Raw genomic sequence first — 21,865 nt, 5'->3', positions numbered from 1 at the left:
GGTGAAGTGAAATGAGAAAAAAATATATAAAAAATAATCTTTATAAATAAAATTCCAAAAATTGGCATGTGCATATGTAATCAAAAGTTTTGGTGCAACCAATTACCTTCAGAAGTCACATAATTAGTGAAATGAAGTCCACCTGTGTCACATGATCTGTCAGTATAAACACACCTTTTCTGAAAGGCCCCAGAGGCTGCAACACCACCAGCAAGAGGCATCACACCATGAAGACCAAGGAACTCTCCAAACAAGTCAGGAACAAAGTTGTTGAGAAGTACAATTCTGGGTTGTGTAATAAAAAAATATCCAAATCTTTGATGATCCCCCGGAGCACCATCAAATCCATCATCATCAAATGGAAAGAACATGGTACCACAACAAACCTGCCAAGAGAAGGCCGCCCACCAAAACTCACAGACCGGGCAAGGAGGGCATTAATCAGAGAGGTAGCACAAAGACCAAAGGTAACCCTGAAGGCGCTGCAGAGTTCAATAGCAGAGACTGGTGTATCTGTGCATGTGACCACAATAAGCCGTACACTCCATACAGCTGAGCTTTATGGAAGAGTGGCTAGAAAAAAGCCATTACTTAGTGATAAAAATAAGAAGACACAATTTGAGTTTGCCAAAAGGCATGTGGGCGACTCCCCAAATGTATGGAGGAAGGTGCTCTGGTCAGATGAGACTAAAATTTAACTTTTCAGCCACCAAGGGAAACGCTATGTCTGGCGCAAACCCAACACATCCCATCACCCCAAGAACACCATCCCCACAGTGAAACATGGTGGTGGCAGCATCATGCTGTGGGGATGATTTTCAGCAGCAGGGACTGCGAAACTGATTTGAGTCGAGGGAAAGATGGTGCTAAATACAGGGATATTCTTGAGCAAAACCTGATTCAGTCTGCCTGTGATTTGAGACTGGGACGGAGGTTCACCTTCCAGCAGGACAATGACCTGAAGCATACTGCTAAAGCAACACACGAGTGGTTTAAGGGGAAACATTTAAATGTGTTGGAATGGCCTAGTCAAAGCCCAGGTCTCAATCCAATTGAGAATCTGTGGTCAGACTTGAAGATTGCTGTTCACAAGCGGAAACCATCCAACATGAATGAGCTGGAGCAGTTTTGCCTTGAAGAATGGGCAAAAATCCCAGGGGCAAGATGTGGCAAACTCATAGAGACTTATCCAAAGTGACTTGCAGCTGTAATTGCTGCAAAAGGTGGCTTGACAAAGTACTGACTTTAGGGGGGTGAATAGTTATGCACGCTGAAGTTTTCTGTTAAGTTGTCCTAAATGTTGTTTGATTCACAATATGAAAAAAACACAACTTCACAGTTGTAGGAATGTTCTGTGAATAAATGATGCACACCTTCAAACAATCCATTTTAATTCCAGGTTGTGAGGCAACAAAACATGAAAAATGCAAAGGGGGGGGTGAATATTTTTGCAAGGCACTGTAAGGATACTGAGAATTATAGATATCCAACAATTGAATTTATTGATTATAAGATAAAGAACAGACTAGATTTCCCCTACCCCATTGTACTGTGAAATCTGGTTTGTTCAATTTATTGATAGATGTAGCATCCAAAGCAGTTTACCTCAGTTAAATCTCCATCAGGTAGAGACTGAATGTCAGGAGACAGACAGCATGCTTCTAATGTGTTCTTGTACCTGCAATAAAATAATTAAATGAAAGCAAGACTTGCAAAGTATACAGTACATAAATCATGCCCTTTATTTAGTCAATCTGATTAAACTGTAAAGCTTGGTACATTAGCCGATGTGTACCCAGTGCGATATTGCTGGCGACGGGACACGGCATGCGGTAAGTGCATACACACTTGCCGATGCCGACGGGGGTGAAGGGGGATGTAGCATTACTTCGTTAGCGACATCCCCCGTCGGCCCTGCAGTAGGGCCGATGGACGATGTCGCTAATAATCTGTGGAAGCACGCATATCATGGGTACACACTAGACGATGTACCCAATATGTCGCTCCAATCCACGGGTACAGCCAGCGGAGTTCCCAGCCTAGAACTGGGCTAAGGGCACACAGCTCCTAAACATGGCAGTCAGACCAACCCAGGGTTAGGAGTGCTGAACGGTCAGCTCATGGAGCTGCTGAGGCTGAGCTGCAGTTTGTAGACCTGTAATAACAGTCAGCAGCAACAGCAGGCATGATCCTGTCCACTGCACCCTCTCTAGTCTGCACACACGTACAGTATGTACTCCCTGGCCTGCCTCATTCAGGTAAGTGGCTGCAGATTTGGGCACCTGGCCAGGGCTGGCAGGTGGATATTGGCACCTTCCTGTGCCTACTTTGAGCAGGTCTGGTGCTGTTTGTCCTGGGCATTGTGCAGGGGGAACTTCATGCATGTGTATGATTGCCTACAGAAATCTATGGGCTTCTTTCCACAGAAATCCCTGGAGAGGGATCCTTCCCCCTGCATGCATTGGCCGACGGTCATGAACCCAAAAGTCATAACTTTGCATGGGACAGCTCTTATCTGAAGAGTTGTCCCGTGCGTAAGTAATTATACATACGTCATCAATAAATGCCGTTATGCATACGATAAGGGGTGGGATGTACATAACACATCCTGTCTACAGTGGCTACATAAACAAATATATCAGCTTTTTATCTGCAAATAATAAATATAGAAATTGGAATGTGTGACCACCAAAATAAAAATAATGTTTTTATTTTTTTTTAAACACAGGTAAAGGGGAGGAGTTGGGACCAGAAAGGGGATGTGCTAACAGGAAAGAGGAGGAATCGGGATAAGTTATTAAAAAAAGTCTAGATCCGCCACTGGCTGGCACACAGTCGACCATAAACCATAACACTAATATTGTATTTCTATTTCCCTCACAAAATTATACAAATTTTCTGCTTTCATGTAGTTAAGGAGATAATAAGGCTGTTAGTGTTGGGGGTGTGCACACAGCACTGGTCACACCCACACAGCACTGGTCAAACCCACACAGCACTGGTCACACACAGCACAGGTCACACCCACACAGCACTGGTCACACCCACACAGCACAGGTCACACCCACACAGCACTGGTCACACCCACACAGCACAGGTCACACCCACACAGCACTGGTAACACCCATACAGCACTGGTCACAGCTCCTCTGCTTCTCACTACAGTCCTTTGACCATTTTCAGCCCCAGGCTCATGTGGCCCTATCTGACCCTGGTTTTCTACTAATCTGTGTATTGAGCATTTGCACCTTCACTGTGTAAATAGGGGCTGATTCAGAGTTGAATGCAAGTCAGTATTGTAGGCTGATTTCCATGTTTGTACTGTGCATGATCCAGAGCCAAGTGTATGTAAGTGCGGGAGACGCTGAGCTGTATGCATTACAATCGCATCACCACTTAAGGGCGTAACCTGGTTTTCGCACATAGGCAAACGTCCTGGAATTGGGGGCAATCCAGAGTTCTGCATGCAAGGAGATATGCCTGTTTCACACATATTACTTACACCAAGGATAGGGCTGGTTCTAGTGCGCACTAATAATGAGGACAGGTATGAGCGTATGGATAGAGGCGATGCACACAACTCAGCATACAGGCAAATACAGGCATTTTTATCTCTGCACGCAATGCCTTTACCTTAGGAACATCCATCCATCTGTCTGTGGATATAGGCTTACTACATTATGGTAATGCGGGAATCCAACTTTATATAGCAAATATCTGTGTGTAATGCTGGGTACACACTGACAGATATATTGGCCGATCAATAGATAAGCCAATATATCTGCTGCACGTCGGCCAGTGTGTACCAGCGATATGTCTGTGATAGGCATTGTTCACAGAAAAATCTCATTGGCTGCGCAGCACAGCCGATGGACAGATATGTCTGCAGACCGCCCGTACACACACAGTGGCAGCCGCGGGGAGGGGGTGCGTCCACGTTCCAAGCCTGCCGTGACACGCCCCCGACCCGCCCCCCATGCGCTGGGACCCGCTGCAGCATGCAGATGATGGTTGTTCAGTGTGTATGAACGACCGTCATCTGCAGATATATCTGCAGATCACTCGAGTTGTGTACCCACCATAAGCCTATCCCACCCACTGCTCTTACATACACTGCTGCAGCCACTATCATTAGTATCGGGACTTGCACTAGCCCCATTCTGAGTGCAACAAATCATGTGGTGGAACAAGCAATCTCCATCCTGACCCACCACATGCCCAGAAGCCAATTTATATTCTCACGGCATGTTTCCAGTTTGCTTGCTGAAATCCATGAGATCCAAGCGCATTGCCACTTGTGTGCAATTCATAATAAGCACCATAGTGTCTGATGTCTGAGAAAAAGGTGGCTTCTTGGACATCATGGTCAGAGTAAAGGTACCTGTAGCGTTTTGTGCAAAAGTAAACGTGTGACATTAGGGGTTTGTTTACCTAAGCATCAGGTTCTAAAACCCGATGCTTTCGATCGAATGTATGCCCAAAATTTAAAAGGTCAATGCTTTTATTAGCTGTGTTTTGCTAGTAAATTCATTGTCCTTTTAAATTTCGGTCATAAACACGATCGGAAGCACCAGGTTTTCCTGATGCTTAGTAAATAATGCCTTTAATATTACATTAGGTACAGTATGTGGCAAATATGAAAACAATAATTACAAACTGAGAAATCCTCAATTGTGCACCTTATAGTGTAGGATGGTAATAACTGCTTTGGGAGATAGCACAAATCAGTATGTTCAAAAGATAAGCAATAGAAGAATGGGAGGGCTCTGTAATTTTCAACAATTGCATAGCTAGTAGGAAATAAAATCGCCTGTAACCAAAACAAAAACATACAGTATATGGATGTCCTAACTTAAAAATGACTTTGTATCAGTGTACATGCAACCAATATCATGCACTGGCAACTGAATATATTAGTGGCTGTTGCTACTACTAATATAAACTTAAACACAGCTTACTTTACTCCATCATATTCTTCTCCAAATAAGATATTATCTCGCAGAGATGCATTGAAAATCCAGGCTTGCTGAGCTGCATAGGCAATGCTGCCATTCACTGACATTGATCCCTCTAGTAAAGTCATCTGGATAAAAAAAAACAGTAGTCATTGTTATTACCAGATATACTGGAATACTAGATAGCAATGCACTCTGTAGCAACTCAATGCCATGGAAAGTTTAGTTTACAGTGATAATTATAAAAATAAAGATATATATATATATATATATATATATATATCTTTCATAACCTCATTAATCATGATATTTGCTTTTAAGGGAACAATAACATAAATGATACCAAAGACTTCAATTAATTGCATTCCTATTCAATAAATAAACTTATTGCTCCCCCCACACCAATCCATTTAAATTTCAAGTTGACTTATGTCAAGGTATTTCCCAGATATCATACCCCTCAGTGGTCGTGATTTCAACTGGATAGGAAACATTTGCAGTGTCTTAAAGGGGCATAGCTCAGTTATTTGTGGGTGTGGTTGAGAAGATTGGGGGTAAGCAATTTACCCCAAAAGTTAGAGTAAAACAGATAACGTAGTCACCAATTCTGTAACAAATGACACAACAGCAGTGGCCAGGAATACCCCAGAGCTCTCCTTCCTGCCTCTGTGGTACTGCCACTTTTACCATTAGTGATTGAGCCAGGTGTTCTGGAAAAAGTAATAGATACTACAAAATAATAGTCACACTGCACCACTTGTCTTGAGCCAGAGCTCACTGAGAAAAAAAGTATTTATAGTTTTATCAGCCCTGACAGTACCTGCAGTAGCATTGTACCCAGACATTTTCACTTCAACCAGTCTTCTAGCAGGATGGTGTTACAGCCCTCCCTGATCTCTGCCCCCCATGTCACCACAACCCCTATCAGCTATTTCTGTCCCTCTCCCATAATTAATTGTGGCCACTGAACTAACATGTGCCCACCCATTTATACAAACCTATGCCCAGCGTGTTTTATAAGCCTATACCCATCACATCACACCAACATGTGATTATCTAATAACACCACGATATGCCCAGCACAGGCAGCTCACTTCCCAAGAAGACATTGTATTAATCTGGGCCTCTTAATATAATATTAGCCTATGTTGCTCATTATACCAGCCTGGCCTCTCTTTATGCCAGCCTATAATACATAATTACACAAACCTGTGCATGTCCTAAGATCACATTAGGTCTTGCACCTTCATCATACCAGACCCCTGTGCTCCCTTAGGTATGCAGTTTCGCCTTCACTCTACCAGTCTATGCTACCTCTCTTGGATTTGTGGAAGGCAGGAGTGTGGACTAAAATCATCATATAGTATACCCAGGGCTGCCATCAGAAAATGTGGGGCCCAGTACTGACAAAAAATAGGCAGGGCCCCACCCCAGGGTACGGGACAGAGGTTGGCGGAGCTGTGGATAATGTGGGTGGAGCTACTTTTAAGGGGTTTTAACATTTGGGCTGTGGGGGCAGTTGTTATTATAACCGGGGGGGGGGGGCGCAGGGAAGGCTGGCTGGACTGGGGCAGGCTGGCTGGCTGGACTGGGGGAGGGCACAGGGAAGGCAGGCTGCCTGGACTAGAAGGCTGGCTGTACTGTGGCGGTGGGCAGGCTCACTGGCTGGACTAGGGCGGCGCAGGGAGCGCTGTATGACTGGGGGGGAGCAGAGGGAAGGCAGGCTGGACTGGGGCAGAACAGTGAAGGCTGGCTGGCTGGACTGGGAGGCACAGGGAAGGCAGGCTGGCTATACTAGAATGCTGGCTGGACTTGGGGGGCAGGGAATGCAGGCTGCACAGGGATTGCTAGATGGACTGGGGGTGGGGAGCAGGGAAGGCTGGCTGGACTGGGGGGGTGGGTCGCAGGGAATGCTAGGTATACTGGGGGGGCAAAGGGAATGCTGGGTGGACTGTGGGTGGGGAGCAGGGAAGGCTGACTGGACTGGGGCAGGGAGACAGGGTGGGTGGCTGGCTGGACTGGTGTTGGGCGCAGGAATGGCAGGCTGGCCAGACTAGAGGGCTGGCTGAACTGGGGGGGAGGGAGGCGAGCAGCAGGGAAAGCTGGCTGGCTGGACTGGGGTGGGGGAGTAAGGCAGGGGTAGCATACCTTGTTTAGAGAGAGAGGGGTCCTGAGTGGCAACGGTGCAGAATACACCGGGCAGCAGGTAGAGCCAGAGCATCGGCGCCACGGCATTTGGAATATGGAGCCAGCCGCGAGCCAATCACAGCTCAGCTCGCGGAACGGCAGCCAATCAGGAGCGGCCACTCCTGATTGGCTGCTGTTCCGCGAGTTGTGATTGGCTCACGGACGGCTCAATATTTAATTCTAGCACAGCCTATGCTCTGTCTCCTGTGACTGTCAGTCACCGAGTGCATTGCGCACTGCTGCTACCCGGGCCCCATCTCTCTCCGGGCCCAGGACTGGATTCCCGGCAGTCCCCCCCTGATGGCGGCCCTGAGTATACCCATGAAACAAGGGACTTGATATATCCTGTTGTGACATGCAAGCCTAAATGTTGATATATGGGTTTACATAAGGACACATGATGGGTCAGAAGTCTTATGTGGATACCAGGACATATGTGAGGATTGCCGTTTGGCAGTGCCGGGTTACCAAATAGGCAGAGTAAGAACCGGCCTATGGGCTTTGCGCCTTTTAGGGGCCCCGGCAGCAAAATAATATTGATTTGATCTTGAAGAAAAATTACAATCAAGCTTTCTTAAATTGTTTCCAAAAGATAGAAAAAATGAATCAACTCAAAGAAACAAAAAGTTTACATTAAAGACTCTATTGATAAAATACTGTATTAATGTAATGTGCTCATTAAAGTACATAAAGCATAGACATTAGATTCACATTATAGTTTGTCTCCTAAAAGCTCATCTTCTGTCACCTGTCAGTTTGCAAAAAATGTCAGTGCAATCTACGTAGGTGTAATGTAATGGTCGCCGACGTGCCACTAGAGCGTGCACACAAGAAACCAAGTTTCAACTCTCTTTAATAATTTTTTGTTTAATAACATAATATTTTAATTTGTTTAATAACATTAACAATTGTTAATATTTGTTTTGTGTAATAAAATTGGTTGATTAAAATTGTTGGTTGGTAAAATTAAAAAAAGTAGAGATAATTTGCAAGGCCCCCCCCCCCCCCCCCCCCGAGAATTCCACTGCCTAGGGGCCTCCACGCGGTTTAACCCAGCGCTGCTGTTTGAGATGTACTTGTTCACATCTCCGCATTTGATATTTATATTTTCACTGTACTTGAAAAATGTAGAGGCATTTTACTATAGTGCTTATGGACATGCAGGTGTATTCTTTTTCTCTGATCACTGCACATGACATATTTTGCTGTAATGACAGGATGTAGTCAGGAGGAGAGCACAGAATGGAACTTGGTACTGTAAATGTATGAGCAGTAGAATGACACAGCTATTTAGGTTATCTATTTTGATAAAGTTCAGATGTTTGTGCTAGTGAAGATTACAGTGCATGCAAAGAATGACCTTGCACTTAAGATTAGTGTGTACATTTTACCTACACCAAACAGTTTGTAAAGTGAATTAGAGCTTTAGTTACATACACATGTTCTTTTGTGGAAAACAAACATTGCAGTGTTTAACATGGGGTTGAATCTCCTCAATCAGTTATTTATCAAATTTGGACAATTAGCCAGTTAGCTACATAATCTGTACTGTTCTCAAACAGGTCTAAACAGCAATACTTATTCACTAGGGGATGTAAACAAAGGTCAACAATGACAATGTCGACATTCATTATGTGGACACCACAATGTCAACATTGTTTACTTGGTTCCCTGAATGAGGACTAGAACAGTAACTATATCATTTTCCGAACTCTCTGTGATCATTACTGGTTGTCTGAGTTAAGGGTGTCCTGAAAACTGGTGTGAGTACTGATTTCTCAGTAAGGGCCAGATGTACAGCCATGGGCAAAAGTTTTGAGAATTACACAAATATTGGTTTTCACAAAGTTTGCTGCTTCAGTGTTTTTAGACCTTTTTGTCAGATGTTACTATGGTATACTGAAGTAAAATTACAAGCATTTCATAAGTGTCAAAGACTTTTATTAACAATTACATTAAGTTTATGCAAAGAGTCAATATTTGCAGTGTTAACCCTTCTTTTTCAAGACCTCTGCAATTCACCCTGGCATGCTGTCAATCAACTTCTGGGCCACATACTGACTGATGGCCACCGATGGGGTGAAGGTGAGGGTTAGGGTTAACATGTAGAAACAGAGGGTTAGGGTGAGAATGGGGGAGGATAAGTATACTTACCCGACCCTTGTCGGGATCCTGAGCATCGGTATGCCACTGTTGGTATATTGGTAGCAGGCATCCCGACTGCCGTGATTATATACCCATTCCGTGTAAGACTATTCTATTCCTTTACTGACATCATTAAAGCTGAACTGAACACTTGGTGGTAGAACGTCACATGAGTTGACAAAAATGCTGAAATATTCCACTGTAAATACAAAAGAACATACCTGGCCTAGTATTGATAGTATCAGAGAACTTTTCCCACACCCAACACCTCCACACACTCCTACAAGTTTGCCCTGTGGAAAAAAAGACAAAAATTATGTGAAAACCAGGATGTTTTTCTCTCGTTGGCTGCTATTGTCCTATACAGCAAACTAAGTGTTACTATGGCGTGTAATAGGATATAATGACTGAAATACTGTATGTAGAGATACATAAATATTTTCAGCAAATACAGGAATGATGATTTTAAATATGTATCATATAATCAAAGCTTTATTGTAATTTTCTGAATCTCTGCCAGATAAAATCAATTTATTATAGTATGTGTAAGGCAATGAAGGCTTTAAGAAAAGGATAGGGTATTTTACTCATATTATTGTTAATCATGTCACATTAGTGATAATGGAAATAATTATTGTATATAATTTAACGGTAACCCTTTTTGCTTTCAGAGCTTCTACTTGTTTGTTATTACCTTAACAAGGAATATAGCTTACCTAATATGCTTTACCATTTCTCTTTACAGCAAGCCTCGGAGCCTGCAGGCCTTCTTACGCCTTGAAGCTAAGCAACCTCCAAGATAAGCTAGTGTGTCTGTTTCAAGCAAAATAGAGGACAAACTAATGTCCAATGTCGCCTGTTATGTTATTATTATTTGTAAAGTGCACCAGCTGACATGCTATGTCATGTTTGCAAGGCAGCTTTTTACTTTCGGGATGACCACAAGATATAACGAGGGTGTCTTCTTGCACCATGGCCATTCTATCCACTAACTGAATTTATTTACCCTGGGATAGTGACTAAAAGTTTAACTAGACACTGTAACTTACCTTATGTAAAGCAAAACTGATATTTAGAAGTACAGGAGAACTCATTATTAAAGGTAAATTCAAAGTGGATGCTTGATCTGCTTTAGTGGCCTGGGAAACATGATTGCCATTTAAATATGGGACCTCTTGGTGATACGATGGCACAGACAGGTGGTTAAGGTTCTTGTGATCTACATTATCTTCTGATGTGTAATCCTCACAAGTGGCCAGTGACATTAGTGCTCCAGACCTCCATGTTAAGTAAGCGCCTCTGAACTCAACGATTGCATCTGTTTTTACTTTCACATTATTACTTGTCTCAATTTCTTCCATTAAGAACAGCCTCTACAAATAGGAAATGTAATGCAAAATGGAACTGAAATTAGAGCAAAGTATTCAGTGTATTTATTCCATGTTTGATTTATGTATATAAATTAACCAGATTCTTGGGTTGCTAACAGCATAACATTAACACACAGAAATATGAAGTGGAAAGTGTAGGCTTTGCCTATGCCAATAGTTGGTTTTCTACTTTGGAGAGATTTTTTATTTTTTTTAAACATTTTATTAGTGTCTCAGATAAGTACATAGATATAACACATAAAAGTACAATAAAGACACAATTTTCTTTTTTTGTTAACAATAAAATATATATACTGCAATCATACAAAGTAACAGTATATTGAAAATATAGAGTAAATAAAATAAAATAGACAGGGGAGGGGGGGGGAGTGTAGAATGTCTGATGAGCCACAATTTATCAAACAAAGTCATACAGAGAAGGAAAGCCATCATTCTCTGCCACTACTCTCTATAGTTGCCTACAGAGATACCAATTGGTTAATTCAAACACTTTACACATTTTTTGTATTGAGTCTATCGAAATAGCAGGAAAGTACGATTCCCATTTATTATAAAAATGCTTGACTCTATTTTCAATATCAAACAAAAGCATTTCTCCTGTCTATGTACATATAGTCTAATAATGCTGACTGTATTTCTCTGATGGATGGGATAGAGTTTGAGATCCATTTGTTAAGAATAGCCGGTTTTGCTAGAGTGACTATCAAAGTTAATAATGGAATTAAATGCAATATATCATCTTGCGTAGACTATAATGCAACATGGGCAAATAGAAAGGCAGGTGGTGAAAATAGTAGTTTTAATTGAAAGGTGTGATTAATAAAATATAAAACTTTATACCAGAATTTTTAGATTTTTGGACAGTATAAAAAAATATACGTAAAAGATGCTTGCTCCCCAGAGCGTTTGGGACAACGCCCACCATCATCTGAGACCATATATTTCCTACAGTTCTGAGCTATATAAGCTCTATGGAGAGTTTTGTAGTGAATTTCTTGTAATTTAGCTGAAGCCAAAATCTTTAAAGTTTTACTGGTGTTAGAAATTATTGTTGAGAAATCAGGAATATTTTCCATTTTTCTTTCCCACCAACCCTGAATCCCAGCCCATAGTTTCTGAAGATCTTTAGGAAGAAAATCAGTATATAAATATCTAATACAGTATGTTACTGTATTAACCTGTCGGAGAAGAGAGTCTATATAGTTTGGGACTATTGTTTTAGTTTGAATTCCAGGAGACAAGGAGTTTTTTGAATTTATATAGTGTCTTGCTTGGAGGTACATGAAAAAAATGTGTGTTTGGTAATGAATATGTTGTACACAATTGTTGAAATGTCAGAATCACACCCCTCGGATTGAACACATCACAGACAGCTTTGATTCCTTTCAGTTTCCAAATATGGAACCATGCGTTTTGGATGGAGGGTAAAAAAGCAGGGTTACCCCAAAAAGGGTTATATCTAGATTTAGTAAAGTCTAGCGAGAGTTTTTTGTTTATAGATTTCCACCCATGATAAGTATCTCTAAATAGGATATGATTATATAAATGTGAGGGGATAGCGGATTTCTGAAGGTGTAATAATGCTGCTGGAGCAAAAGGGTGAAAAATGATCTCCTCTAAATTTATATTAGTATAAATGCTATGTGACAAGAACCAATCCGAAATATAGAGGAAGAGAGTTGCCTGTGAAAAGGCTTGAATATCTGGAAGCGCTAAGCCCCCATTACTCTTTGGTTGAATTAATCTAATTCTAGGAATTTGTTTTTTTTTGCCTTTCCATAACTTTGGAGAGATTTTAAACAACTTACTGACAGAAGTAATACAAATTGCTCTAATGTAGGGGTGGGCAAAAGTGGCCCCCCAGTGGCCATGCTAAAACTGGCATGCTGAGATTTATAGTTCAATGACAGCGGAAGGGCCACTTATTGCCCACCCCTGCGGTCTAATGCCTGCTCAGACCATCACTCTATTGAACATTAGATTACCAGTATTGTCTTATTCCCAACACAAATAAATGTGCATCTGCTGCATGACCACAAGAATGTACAGTACATAATGGAACCATGTCAGGATAAACTTGGATGTAACAGTCTTTCTGCAGAAAAATAGAAGCTCAACCCTGTCTGCCACCACATAACTGAACCTAAGGATGACAGGTAAGCAGACAGGTAAGCACAATTAACTTAATTTAATAATTATTACTGAATTTCTTAATAAGAAACTTTTGGCCTAGGGGTGACATTGTACCAAAACAGCATCTGAAATAAATCTGATACTCTAGAGTGCCTTGATTCAAGAAAGTTTGGGAACCACTGTAAGAGTCTGTCAGCTGCCTAGCCCAATGTCTGTGAGCATTGCAGCCGACTGTCACTCTTCAAGAATCAGAAACAGGTGGAACGTGTTCCTAAATAGTCTTATATATGTGCATTTTTATAACATTACATTACTATTTTGATTCTATTTATTTTTGTTATCAATTAGCTATTAGCGACAGGAGAGAGCCCCCAAATCTGACACCCTTCTGGCGAAAGCAATAGTCAGAAAAAATGCAGTCTTCGCTGTAAGCCATTTGAAATCCATTGAGCCCAGGGGTTCAAATGGAGGACCCTGGAGAGCTCTCAGGACCACAGCCAAATCCCAAGGAGCCACTGGAGGGACAAAGGGAGGCTGAATTCGAAAGACACCTTGCGTAAAGGTGCGGATATTAGGAAGAAGAGCAATCCTACACTGGAACCACACAGAAAGGGCAGAGACATGAACCTTCAGTGAGGCAAGGCGGAGACCATGATCTGAACCCACCTACAGCAAAGCCAGAACTCTGGATTTACAAAACACCTGGGAGTCGTATCCTTTAGGGGAACCCCATTAAAAGCAGGAATGCCACACCCAGCGGTAAATCCTGGCAGAAGCCGGTTTCCGAACCCTCTGAGCATGGTGTTAACCACAGAGCTGGAGAAACCTTTGGACCTCAGGAGGGATGTCCCAAGAGCCACGCCGTCAAAGACAGATGACCCAGGTCCGGGTAAAGGCAAGGACCCTGAGACAAGAGGTCCGGACATTGAGGCAACAGCAACGGAGTGTCGACAGAGAGACTCTGAAGATCCGGAGTACCAGTGACGTCTGCAGGATCGTGCCTCCTTCTTGCTTGAACTTTTGAAGTACTCGAGGAAGAAGGGAGAATGGAGGAAACAGTTACGCAAACTGGAACTCCACCGTACTGACAGAGCGTCTATCAGGAGAGCCTCTGCATCTCTAGTTCTGGACCCGTACACAGGCAGCTTGTGATTGTGTTGGGAGGCCATAAAGTCTACCATTGGAAGGCCCCACTTATCCACTAGGAGCTGAAACACCTCTTGGTGAAGAGACCATTCCCCTGGATGCATGTCTTGACGGTTGAGGAAGTCCGCTTCCCAGTTGAGTACTCCTGGTATGAACACTGCCAATATGGGTAGGAGATTGTCTTCCTCCCATGTCAGAATGCAGGACACCTGCTGCACATTGCTGCCTGACTTCGAGTTCCTCCTTGACGGTTGATGTAAGCCACCATCATGGCATAGCCTGACTGAACCTGCACGGGCTTTCCGTGAAGTATGAGTCTGGCTTGCTAGAGAGCCCTGAAGACCGCACATTCCAATATGTTGATTGGTATGGCATGCTATCCACCAACCCTGAAAGAGTGTGGACCTGTCACTGCGCCCCAACCCCGGAGACTGGCGTCCGCCATCAGGAGGACCCAGTCCAGAATCCAAAAGGGACACCCTTTGGAGAGGTGACATTTCTGTAGCCACCAGGCAAGAAACCGACATATCTCCGGAGAGAGCACCATCAATTGTGCTTTTATCCAATGGGATAATCCGTTCCACCTGGAGAGGATCAATTTCTGCAGAGGCCTGGAATTAAACTGGGCATATTCCACCATGTGAAATGTCGATACCATGGATCCCAGCATCTGCAGAGCTGAGTGTATTGACACTCGGCGACTGTTTAGGCATCTGCATGCTTGCGTCCACAGATGGGCTGCCAGGACAGCCATAACTTTGGGAAACACTGAAGGTGCAGTAGAGAGGCCAAACGGCAGAGCCCGAAACTGAAAATGTTGCTGCTGTAAAGCAAACCTGAGAAAAGGCTGGTGAGAGGAAGCAATTGGAATTGCAGGTATGCATCCTGACTATCTAGCGACACCATAAAATCCCCAGGTTCCATAGCCAGTATAATGGAGCGTAATTTCCCATTCAGAACCAAGGTACCCTGAGAAAATTGTTCAGGGACTAGAGATTAAGGATAGGCCAGAAAACTTAGGGCCTGATTCAGACCCGCTCGCGAGCGCTCGTAAGCGGGTCGATGTTGCCCAAGTGCACATGCGCACGAGGGAGCCGGCTCCGTCATGCACATGCGCGAGACCCGACTAAGGACGGCCAAGCCGTCATTACGGGTCTCGCACCAAAGGGGGCGTATTGTCGATGGTGATTAACAGCACACCCCCTTTGGGGGCGTGCCGGGGGCGTGGCTGCCCAGACGGAGGCGTTCCCATGGTAACGCCTACCGTCTGGGGCCGGCACCACTGACATCACTAGTGATGTCAGTGGGAGTGCTTTTGGCTCTGATAGAGCCAAAAGCACTCCAGGGCTTTGCGGCAGCAAGACCCTACCGCAAGGGTCTCGTCGCAAGCCCGATGGTCGCGATGGTCTTGACCATCGCGACCATCATTTTGGCCACTCGCTATAGCTGTGGGTGGTCACCCACAGCTATGTGAGTGGCCAGGAGGCCGCTCCAAAAAGGAGGAGGGACGGCCCTGATTCAGAGCGAGCGCTCTGTCAGAGCGTTCGGCTCTGAATCAGGGCATTAGTTCGGTATCTGAACCAGAAAGAGATTGGAGTAATAACTTGTTCCTCTCTGAGGGAACAGGACAGGTACCATGACTCCTGCTATAAGCAAGGATTGTACTGCTTTCTGGATTTGTAGGGCCTTGTCATAGTCTGACAGAGGGCCCGTGCAGAAAAATTGATGGGGTGGTCTTCTACGTGCCCTGTAGTAGAGAGAGAGTATTTACCCATGGAGGAGGAAAAGAGGAAACCTGCATGGGTGTTACATGTTGAGACAGGCCCTGTGAGGGCAAAACCGACTACTGTGGGAACCCCATCGGGGGAAAACACAGGTGGTACAGCCAAACGTCTCACCAGAAACGTCAATGCCGGAGCAAAAGACGCCCAAGGAGGCCTCTGCGAGGTGGCTGAGACAATAGAGGGGCGTGAAGGATAACAACACCTCTTGCACCATGTCTCCCACATCTCACCCTGCAGCGAGACCGCAGGGCAGGAACAGAGTAGCACACACAGTATATGATAAACCACACATACGTGAGGTATAAAAACACACCCCTACACCACCTATACTGGCTGATATTACTGGACAGCAGGACTGGTGGAATCATGCACATCATCCTCACTTACAGACATAGCAATGAAGGAAGTGGGCACCGTTTGTGACAAACCACACAATACGTATATATCCATACAAATGTGAGGTACATTAAAGACCCTGACAGCCCTTGTTGTGAGGGCTACAGAAAAACCGAAAAAGGTATAGCTATATAGTCTGACAGAAAGTTACAAATACAAACGGGGCTAGCATTTTAAAGTCACATATAATGCAGCAAACACATCTGCATAATAGCACTATAATCAACTACACAGACACAGAGTCTGGTAGGAATAGTGCTGCACACACTGACCTTATAGGAGGAGAGGTATGCAGGGGGACCCGGACCGCATATCCACCAATGAGACCAGCGTTCTGCCTGTAAAAAATGGCCGCTGCAGGCTCAGAGGAGGCAGGCCCGGGGGATGCGCGCTGACACAGCCTGCCAGACCGCTGTGGAAAGGCTCTGGGCCTGATTCAGAGCCGGACGCTATTTGCAAACGGTCGTTCTGAAAAAGGGGCTGGCTAATTAAATTAAGCACTTGCTCTTTGCGGTCTGTTGAAGCCTCTATGTCTGAACGAGCGAACGAAACATGCGCTCGCTATTTTGGAAAAAACACCCCCTGGCCGCTCGCATCATACGTCATCTCCGCTATTTATTAGATTAATCGAGTACATCGAAAGGCGTCTGAACTGCTCGCAGTGCTTGTGGTTGGATTTTCCTACCAGTTCAGGCTAAGAAACAACCAAGTGACGTAGTTGATGACGCTGCTTTGTGAATTATGCACACCCTTAAAACGCCCGTTTTGACCATTTGGCACGCCTGCGTTCGGATCTCCACTCCCCGTTTTCAAGCACCTTCCCCTGTTACCACCCACAAACGCCTCATCCTGTCACTCAAATTAGCAGGCATTCGCTATTTTGCGAGCACATGATTTCCGACAGCACTGACTGGTTCGCGCATGCGTATTACAACCCATACGCATAAGCAGATGTGCGAACATCGCTCGGAGCGAACGAGCGGCCGCTTGCGAGCGGCTCTGAATCAGGCCCTCTGTGTGCAGCAGGGGAGGCGCCGGCTGTGAGCCAGGGAAGGCGCACTCCCCTGGCCTGCATTTAACCCCTGGGACGCTGGAGCGCCAAAACCGCTCAAGCCCTGTGTCCCTGGTGGTCCTGGGGGCAAAATGACTATGAATCGGCGGGTCCCCACCCCGGGTGCCCGCCGCTTACCTGAGACCCCCGTACATCCGGCCACAGTCCGGGGATCCTCCGGGGTCCCCGCTAGCAGAGACCCCGGAATCCCCACCAGGATCCCCGGATTAATACCGGCGTTCTGGCCCGGCAGGGTGAAGGAGTGGTAGCATGGACGTCCTATAGGACTGTCCATGGTATCCGCTCTGAAGTCTGCAGCGTCTGCTGCCTTCAAACTGGTCAGGGGCTATGTACAACAGCCCCCCTCTGATAGTGACCCGACTCCGAGCCGGGCACCTATTACACTGAATGTGCCTTGGCTCGGGGGTGGGGTATAGGAGAGGGACCCACTGCATCCTGGGAGCTGCAAAACTCTGAGGTGGCCAGATGACTGCCGCCATCCACCTATACCCCAAGGTATACTGTGGATACCCTATGGACCCTGCAGTAGAAAGTAGATGGTTCTTGGTTGACTGAGGGCCTGATTCAGAGAGGTACGCTAACCTGATGGTTAGCGCACTTCTCTGATGGTGAGAGGACTGCGCATGCACAGGAGGTGTACTGCGCATGTGGAGCCCTCCGACTGCAAGTCCTCTCGCAGTGTTTCCCAGCCACAGCCTGATTGATAGGCTGCAGCATTTGGGAGGCGGAGTGGAGGCGTTCCCTGGTAGCGTTCACGGAAACGGGGCGTCGCCACCGTTTCCAGGAGGGACGAGGCCAGAGTCTGCTTGGATGCACGCAGACTTCCTGGCCTCGCAAGCTGCCAGGACCCGGCCAAGCTGCAGGAAGCTTTAGCTCCCGCAGCCTGGCCGAAGGAACATCGGCAACAATCGCGACTGTTCCGATGGTGACCCTAGGCTGCGACCTCGGTCACAGCGCTGGGATCATGCAAATGCAGCAAGGAGGTGTGTAACATTCGCATTTTAAATGGACGGAATTGCACAGCCGCTTGTGTGCGTCTGTGCAATTCCGTCCATCTCTGAATCAGGCCCTGAATTCAGTCTATGCACATTCTACATCTCTGTTCATTATTGGTTGTTAATACGTAAGTATATTGGTTTGCCAGGTGAAAGCAACAAGGATTTTATGTATAAAAAAATATTTTTTATAAATCAGTTTGAATAATATAACTGTAAAATGAGGCGTTCACTGTTTCTTTTTTTTCTGCTACCTTAATTTTTTTCTGACATACTTCTTGAAATAAAAATTCAGATAAACAAACAGTTCAGAAAATTTAACAAAGAAAAATAAAAAATAATAAAACATTATTTCCCCACCTGAAATCTAGAGATGGAAACTGAAGCTTCTGAAGCCGCTCTTACAGCAATAGGTATCATTTTGAGGGCTGACGTCATTGAATTGAACACAGTAACAACTGTAAATGCCTGCAATAAATACAAAGAAACTAAAATAGGTAACAGAAAGGCAGATCATGATTTTGAGCAGTCTAGAGCTGCCTGCTATGTCAAAGCATGACCTGATGTAAGACATGTACACTCTTTTATTTACCACCCATGTGCCTACATCAGTAATTGGCAACATGTGACCCGCAGTTAGTCAGCGTACCAGTGAGCTTTCACCTGCATAAACCAGTTCACAGCCCCAGTTCCCCAGTTCTGAATCTTTCAGGGCTTTAGTAAACAGGTAACTATTGAGTCTGTCACGGTCCGGACTATTAAAACCACTTTCTTACCGCTCCGGTGCCAGTCCAGGATAGCACAGAGGTCCACTCACGCTGCACATCGCTCCTGGCTGGTGCTGAGGTCTGTCTATGCTGCTCCTGCCCCGTCCGCTCAGTATCGTGTTACTGAGAATAAGGATGGCTCTCTGCAGCCCCTTGTTCACAGCGTGTTTTCCCAGAATGATGGCACACAGGCTGCACATCACAGTTCCCTCCTAAACAACAGTATGGGCGCAGCCATGTTGGACTCTGTCACCAGACACTCTTCCTCCACTCAGAGCGCTGCTCCCAGACCAGATGATCGCAGCATCCAATCCTTGGGGATACTCCCCTATATATTCCATTTCCAGACTGGCCTCTGTTGCCAGTACAATGTCGCTTCTTGTTGAAGTTACAGCTCAGTGATGAGCTCCCAGGTACTCTGTATCTGGATGGTCCCAGGCCCTGATTCAGAGCCGTTCGCTATTTGCGGTCGTTCGTTAAAAAACAAGGGGTGGCTATTCAAATGATCCGTTCGAAAATTGCAGTCTGTTCACACCTCTAAGTCTGAACGAGCGAGCAAAACATACGCTCGTTTATTTGATAAAAACGCCCCCTGGCCGCTCGCACCATACGTCATGTCCGCTATTTATTAGATTAATCGAGTACATCGTACAGCGTATGAACTGCTCGCTATTCTTGTGGTTGGTTTTTTCAACCGCTATTCTAGCAGTTCTGAGTTAAAAAAAAACAAGTGACGTGGTCAATGATGCTGCTGTATTAATTATGCACTCCCTTAAAACGCCCGTTTTGACCTTTAAGCATGCCTGCGTTTGAATTCCACTCCCCCGTTTTCAAGCACCTTCCCCTGTTACCACCCACATACGCCTCATTCTGTCACTCAAAATAGCAGGCACTCGCTATATAGCGTACAAAAGATTTTCGGCCGCACTGACTGGTTCGCGCATGCGTACTAAAAACCGTACGCATGCGCAGATGTGCGAACATCGCTCGGAACGAGCGTACGGCCGCTAGCGAGCGGCTCTGAATGAGGGTCCCAGTCCGTTATATCCAGTTGCTATAGCTGGTAAACAAGTCTCCTATACCATCTTGCACACCAGTCTGTTTTTTTCCTCTGAGACTTGTTCTTATAGCCACCATCGGTTCCCGCCGATACCTCCAACCATCGGTCTCATCCGATGCTTCCAACAGTGGATTCATATTATTTAAGTTCTTCAATTCATCAACATCAGTCCCAACCGATCAAAATTATGAATTCATCAACATCGGACTCATATCAATTAAGTTACTAAATTCATCAACATCAGTCCCAACCGATCAAGTTCATCAATTCATCAACATCGGACTCTTATCAATTAAGTTCTTCAATTCAGTTGCGGAAATAGCAGCGGTGCAGCCGGTGGCTTGCACTGGGGCCTTCTGTGGTGCAGGGGCCCATAGCCGCTGCACCCGTCGCCAGTGTCCCCCGGGCCCCACAGTATTTAAGTGTAGTGCAGACCGCAGTGAGAGCGGTCCGCACTACACAGTAACAAATACACCGCCGCCAGCAGCGGCGGTGTGTTTGTTATAGCAGCTAATGAGAGTCAGACAGACTCTTATTAGCTGCTGAGTCCACGGAGGGAGCCGGCTGGAGCTCACTCACGAGCTCCGCCTTCAGGCTCCCCCTGCAGCAGGTGATGGGAGAGACGTCATGACGTCTCTCCCATAGTGCAGAGCGGGCAGGGAGGAGCGGACAGTGGCAGGAGCGGGGATTCAGGTAAGTTGTGTGTTTTGGGGGGTTTTTTTGTGTGTGTAATGGGCACAGACACTGGCACTGCATAGGGGGGGAGCGCTACTGGGGGCACAGTAAAAGGGGGGTGGCCGCTACTAGGGGCACTGTATGGGCGGGGCGCTACTGGGGGCACTCTATAGAGGCTGCTACTGGGGCGCTGTATAGGGGAGACTACTACTGGGGGCAATGCATAGGGGGGACTACTACTGGGGGCACTGCACAGGGGGGACTACTACTGGGGGCACTGCATAGGAGGGCCCAAAGCATATTCTTACACCTGGGCCCACCACTCTAGTTCCGCCATTGCTTCAATTCATCAACATCGGTGCCAACTGATCAAGTTCCTCAATTCATCAACATCGGGTTGAAATCCATCAAGTTCTTCAAATTATCAACATCGGTCATAAACCGATCAAGTTAATCAATTCAGCATCATCGGTCCCAATCTGATTCTGCTCATTCATTCAGTATTATCATTTCCAGTTCTCATTCCAACTTGCTGTTTAATAAAGACATTCCTTTCTTGTTCTCGCCTTCCTGCCCATCATCCTCTGCAGCTCCTCTACCTTCTCACAGCAACACATGAGGAAGTCCTGGCTCAAGCCACCCAGGTTTATTCACACCTGCCAAGTCTCCTCTTCAGCCTCCCATGCCTGTTCCAGCCCAACCAGGCACAAGCTGTTGGGTTTACACCTGAGCTTGTTGCTCTCCTAGAACATGAGGTGGCACAGGGTCATGTGGTACAGTCCCTCCAAGAACTGACTAACCAGCTTGATAACATCCAATCCACTCCGAGAGGTTCAGGAGCTGCCACTTCATCCACTCCGATTTCTCTGGTTCCAGTTTCCTCAGTGGCACCTTGTCTGTACATTCCTACTCTTCCAAGGAATTTCTCATGGCATTCCGCCGAATCTTCGACGAGCCTCTGAGAGTGTCATCTGGTGCAGTTTCAAATACTAACATCTGACATGTCGTGGAATGATGGAGAATTCTATGCAGCCCTCTGGAACGGCTTATCCGACTAAATTAAAGATGTTCTTGTTACTCGTGATCTCCCGGACAAATTAGAGGACTTGATCCCTTGTGCACCAAGGTGGACTTACGTTTTACGTAAACGTGCTATTGA

General features: G+C 45.5%; 1 protein-coding gene across 1 annotated transcript in view; it reads right to left on the bottom strand.

The window, feature by feature from the left end:
• The window catches only part of LOC148480599 (ATP-binding cassette sub-family C member 5-like), a 198,807-nt gene that overhangs the window by 109,154 nt on the left and 67,788 nt on the right, over positions 1-21,865 (bottom strand). Inside the window, exons 8-12 of the mRNA XM_088454116.1 lie at positions 18,565-18,672; positions 10,337-10,660; positions 9,509-9,580; positions 4,959-5,083; positions 1,606-1,678 (exon numbers count right to left, since the gene is read on the bottom strand). Of these exons, the coding sequence (XP_088310242.1) occupies positions 1,606-1,678; positions 4,959-5,083; positions 9,509-9,580; positions 10,337-10,660; positions 18,565-18,672 (702 nt within the window). The remainder of the gene's footprint in view (positions 1-1,605; positions 1,679-4,958; positions 5,084-9,508; positions 9,581-10,336; positions 10,661-18,564; positions 18,673-21,865) is intronic.

This window comes from Taudactylus pleione, unplaced genomic scaffold (genome assembly GCF_031769625.1).
Source record: "Taudactylus pleione unplaced genomic scaffold, aTauple2 ptg000609l, whole genome shotgun sequence".
Classification (NCBI taxonomy): domain Eukaryota; kingdom Metazoa; phylum Chordata; class Amphibia; order Anura; family Myobatrachidae; genus Taudactylus; species Taudactylus pleione.
The sequence above is the reverse complement of the archived record's forward strand: the minus strand, read 5'-3'. Positions and strand labels throughout refer to the sequence as shown.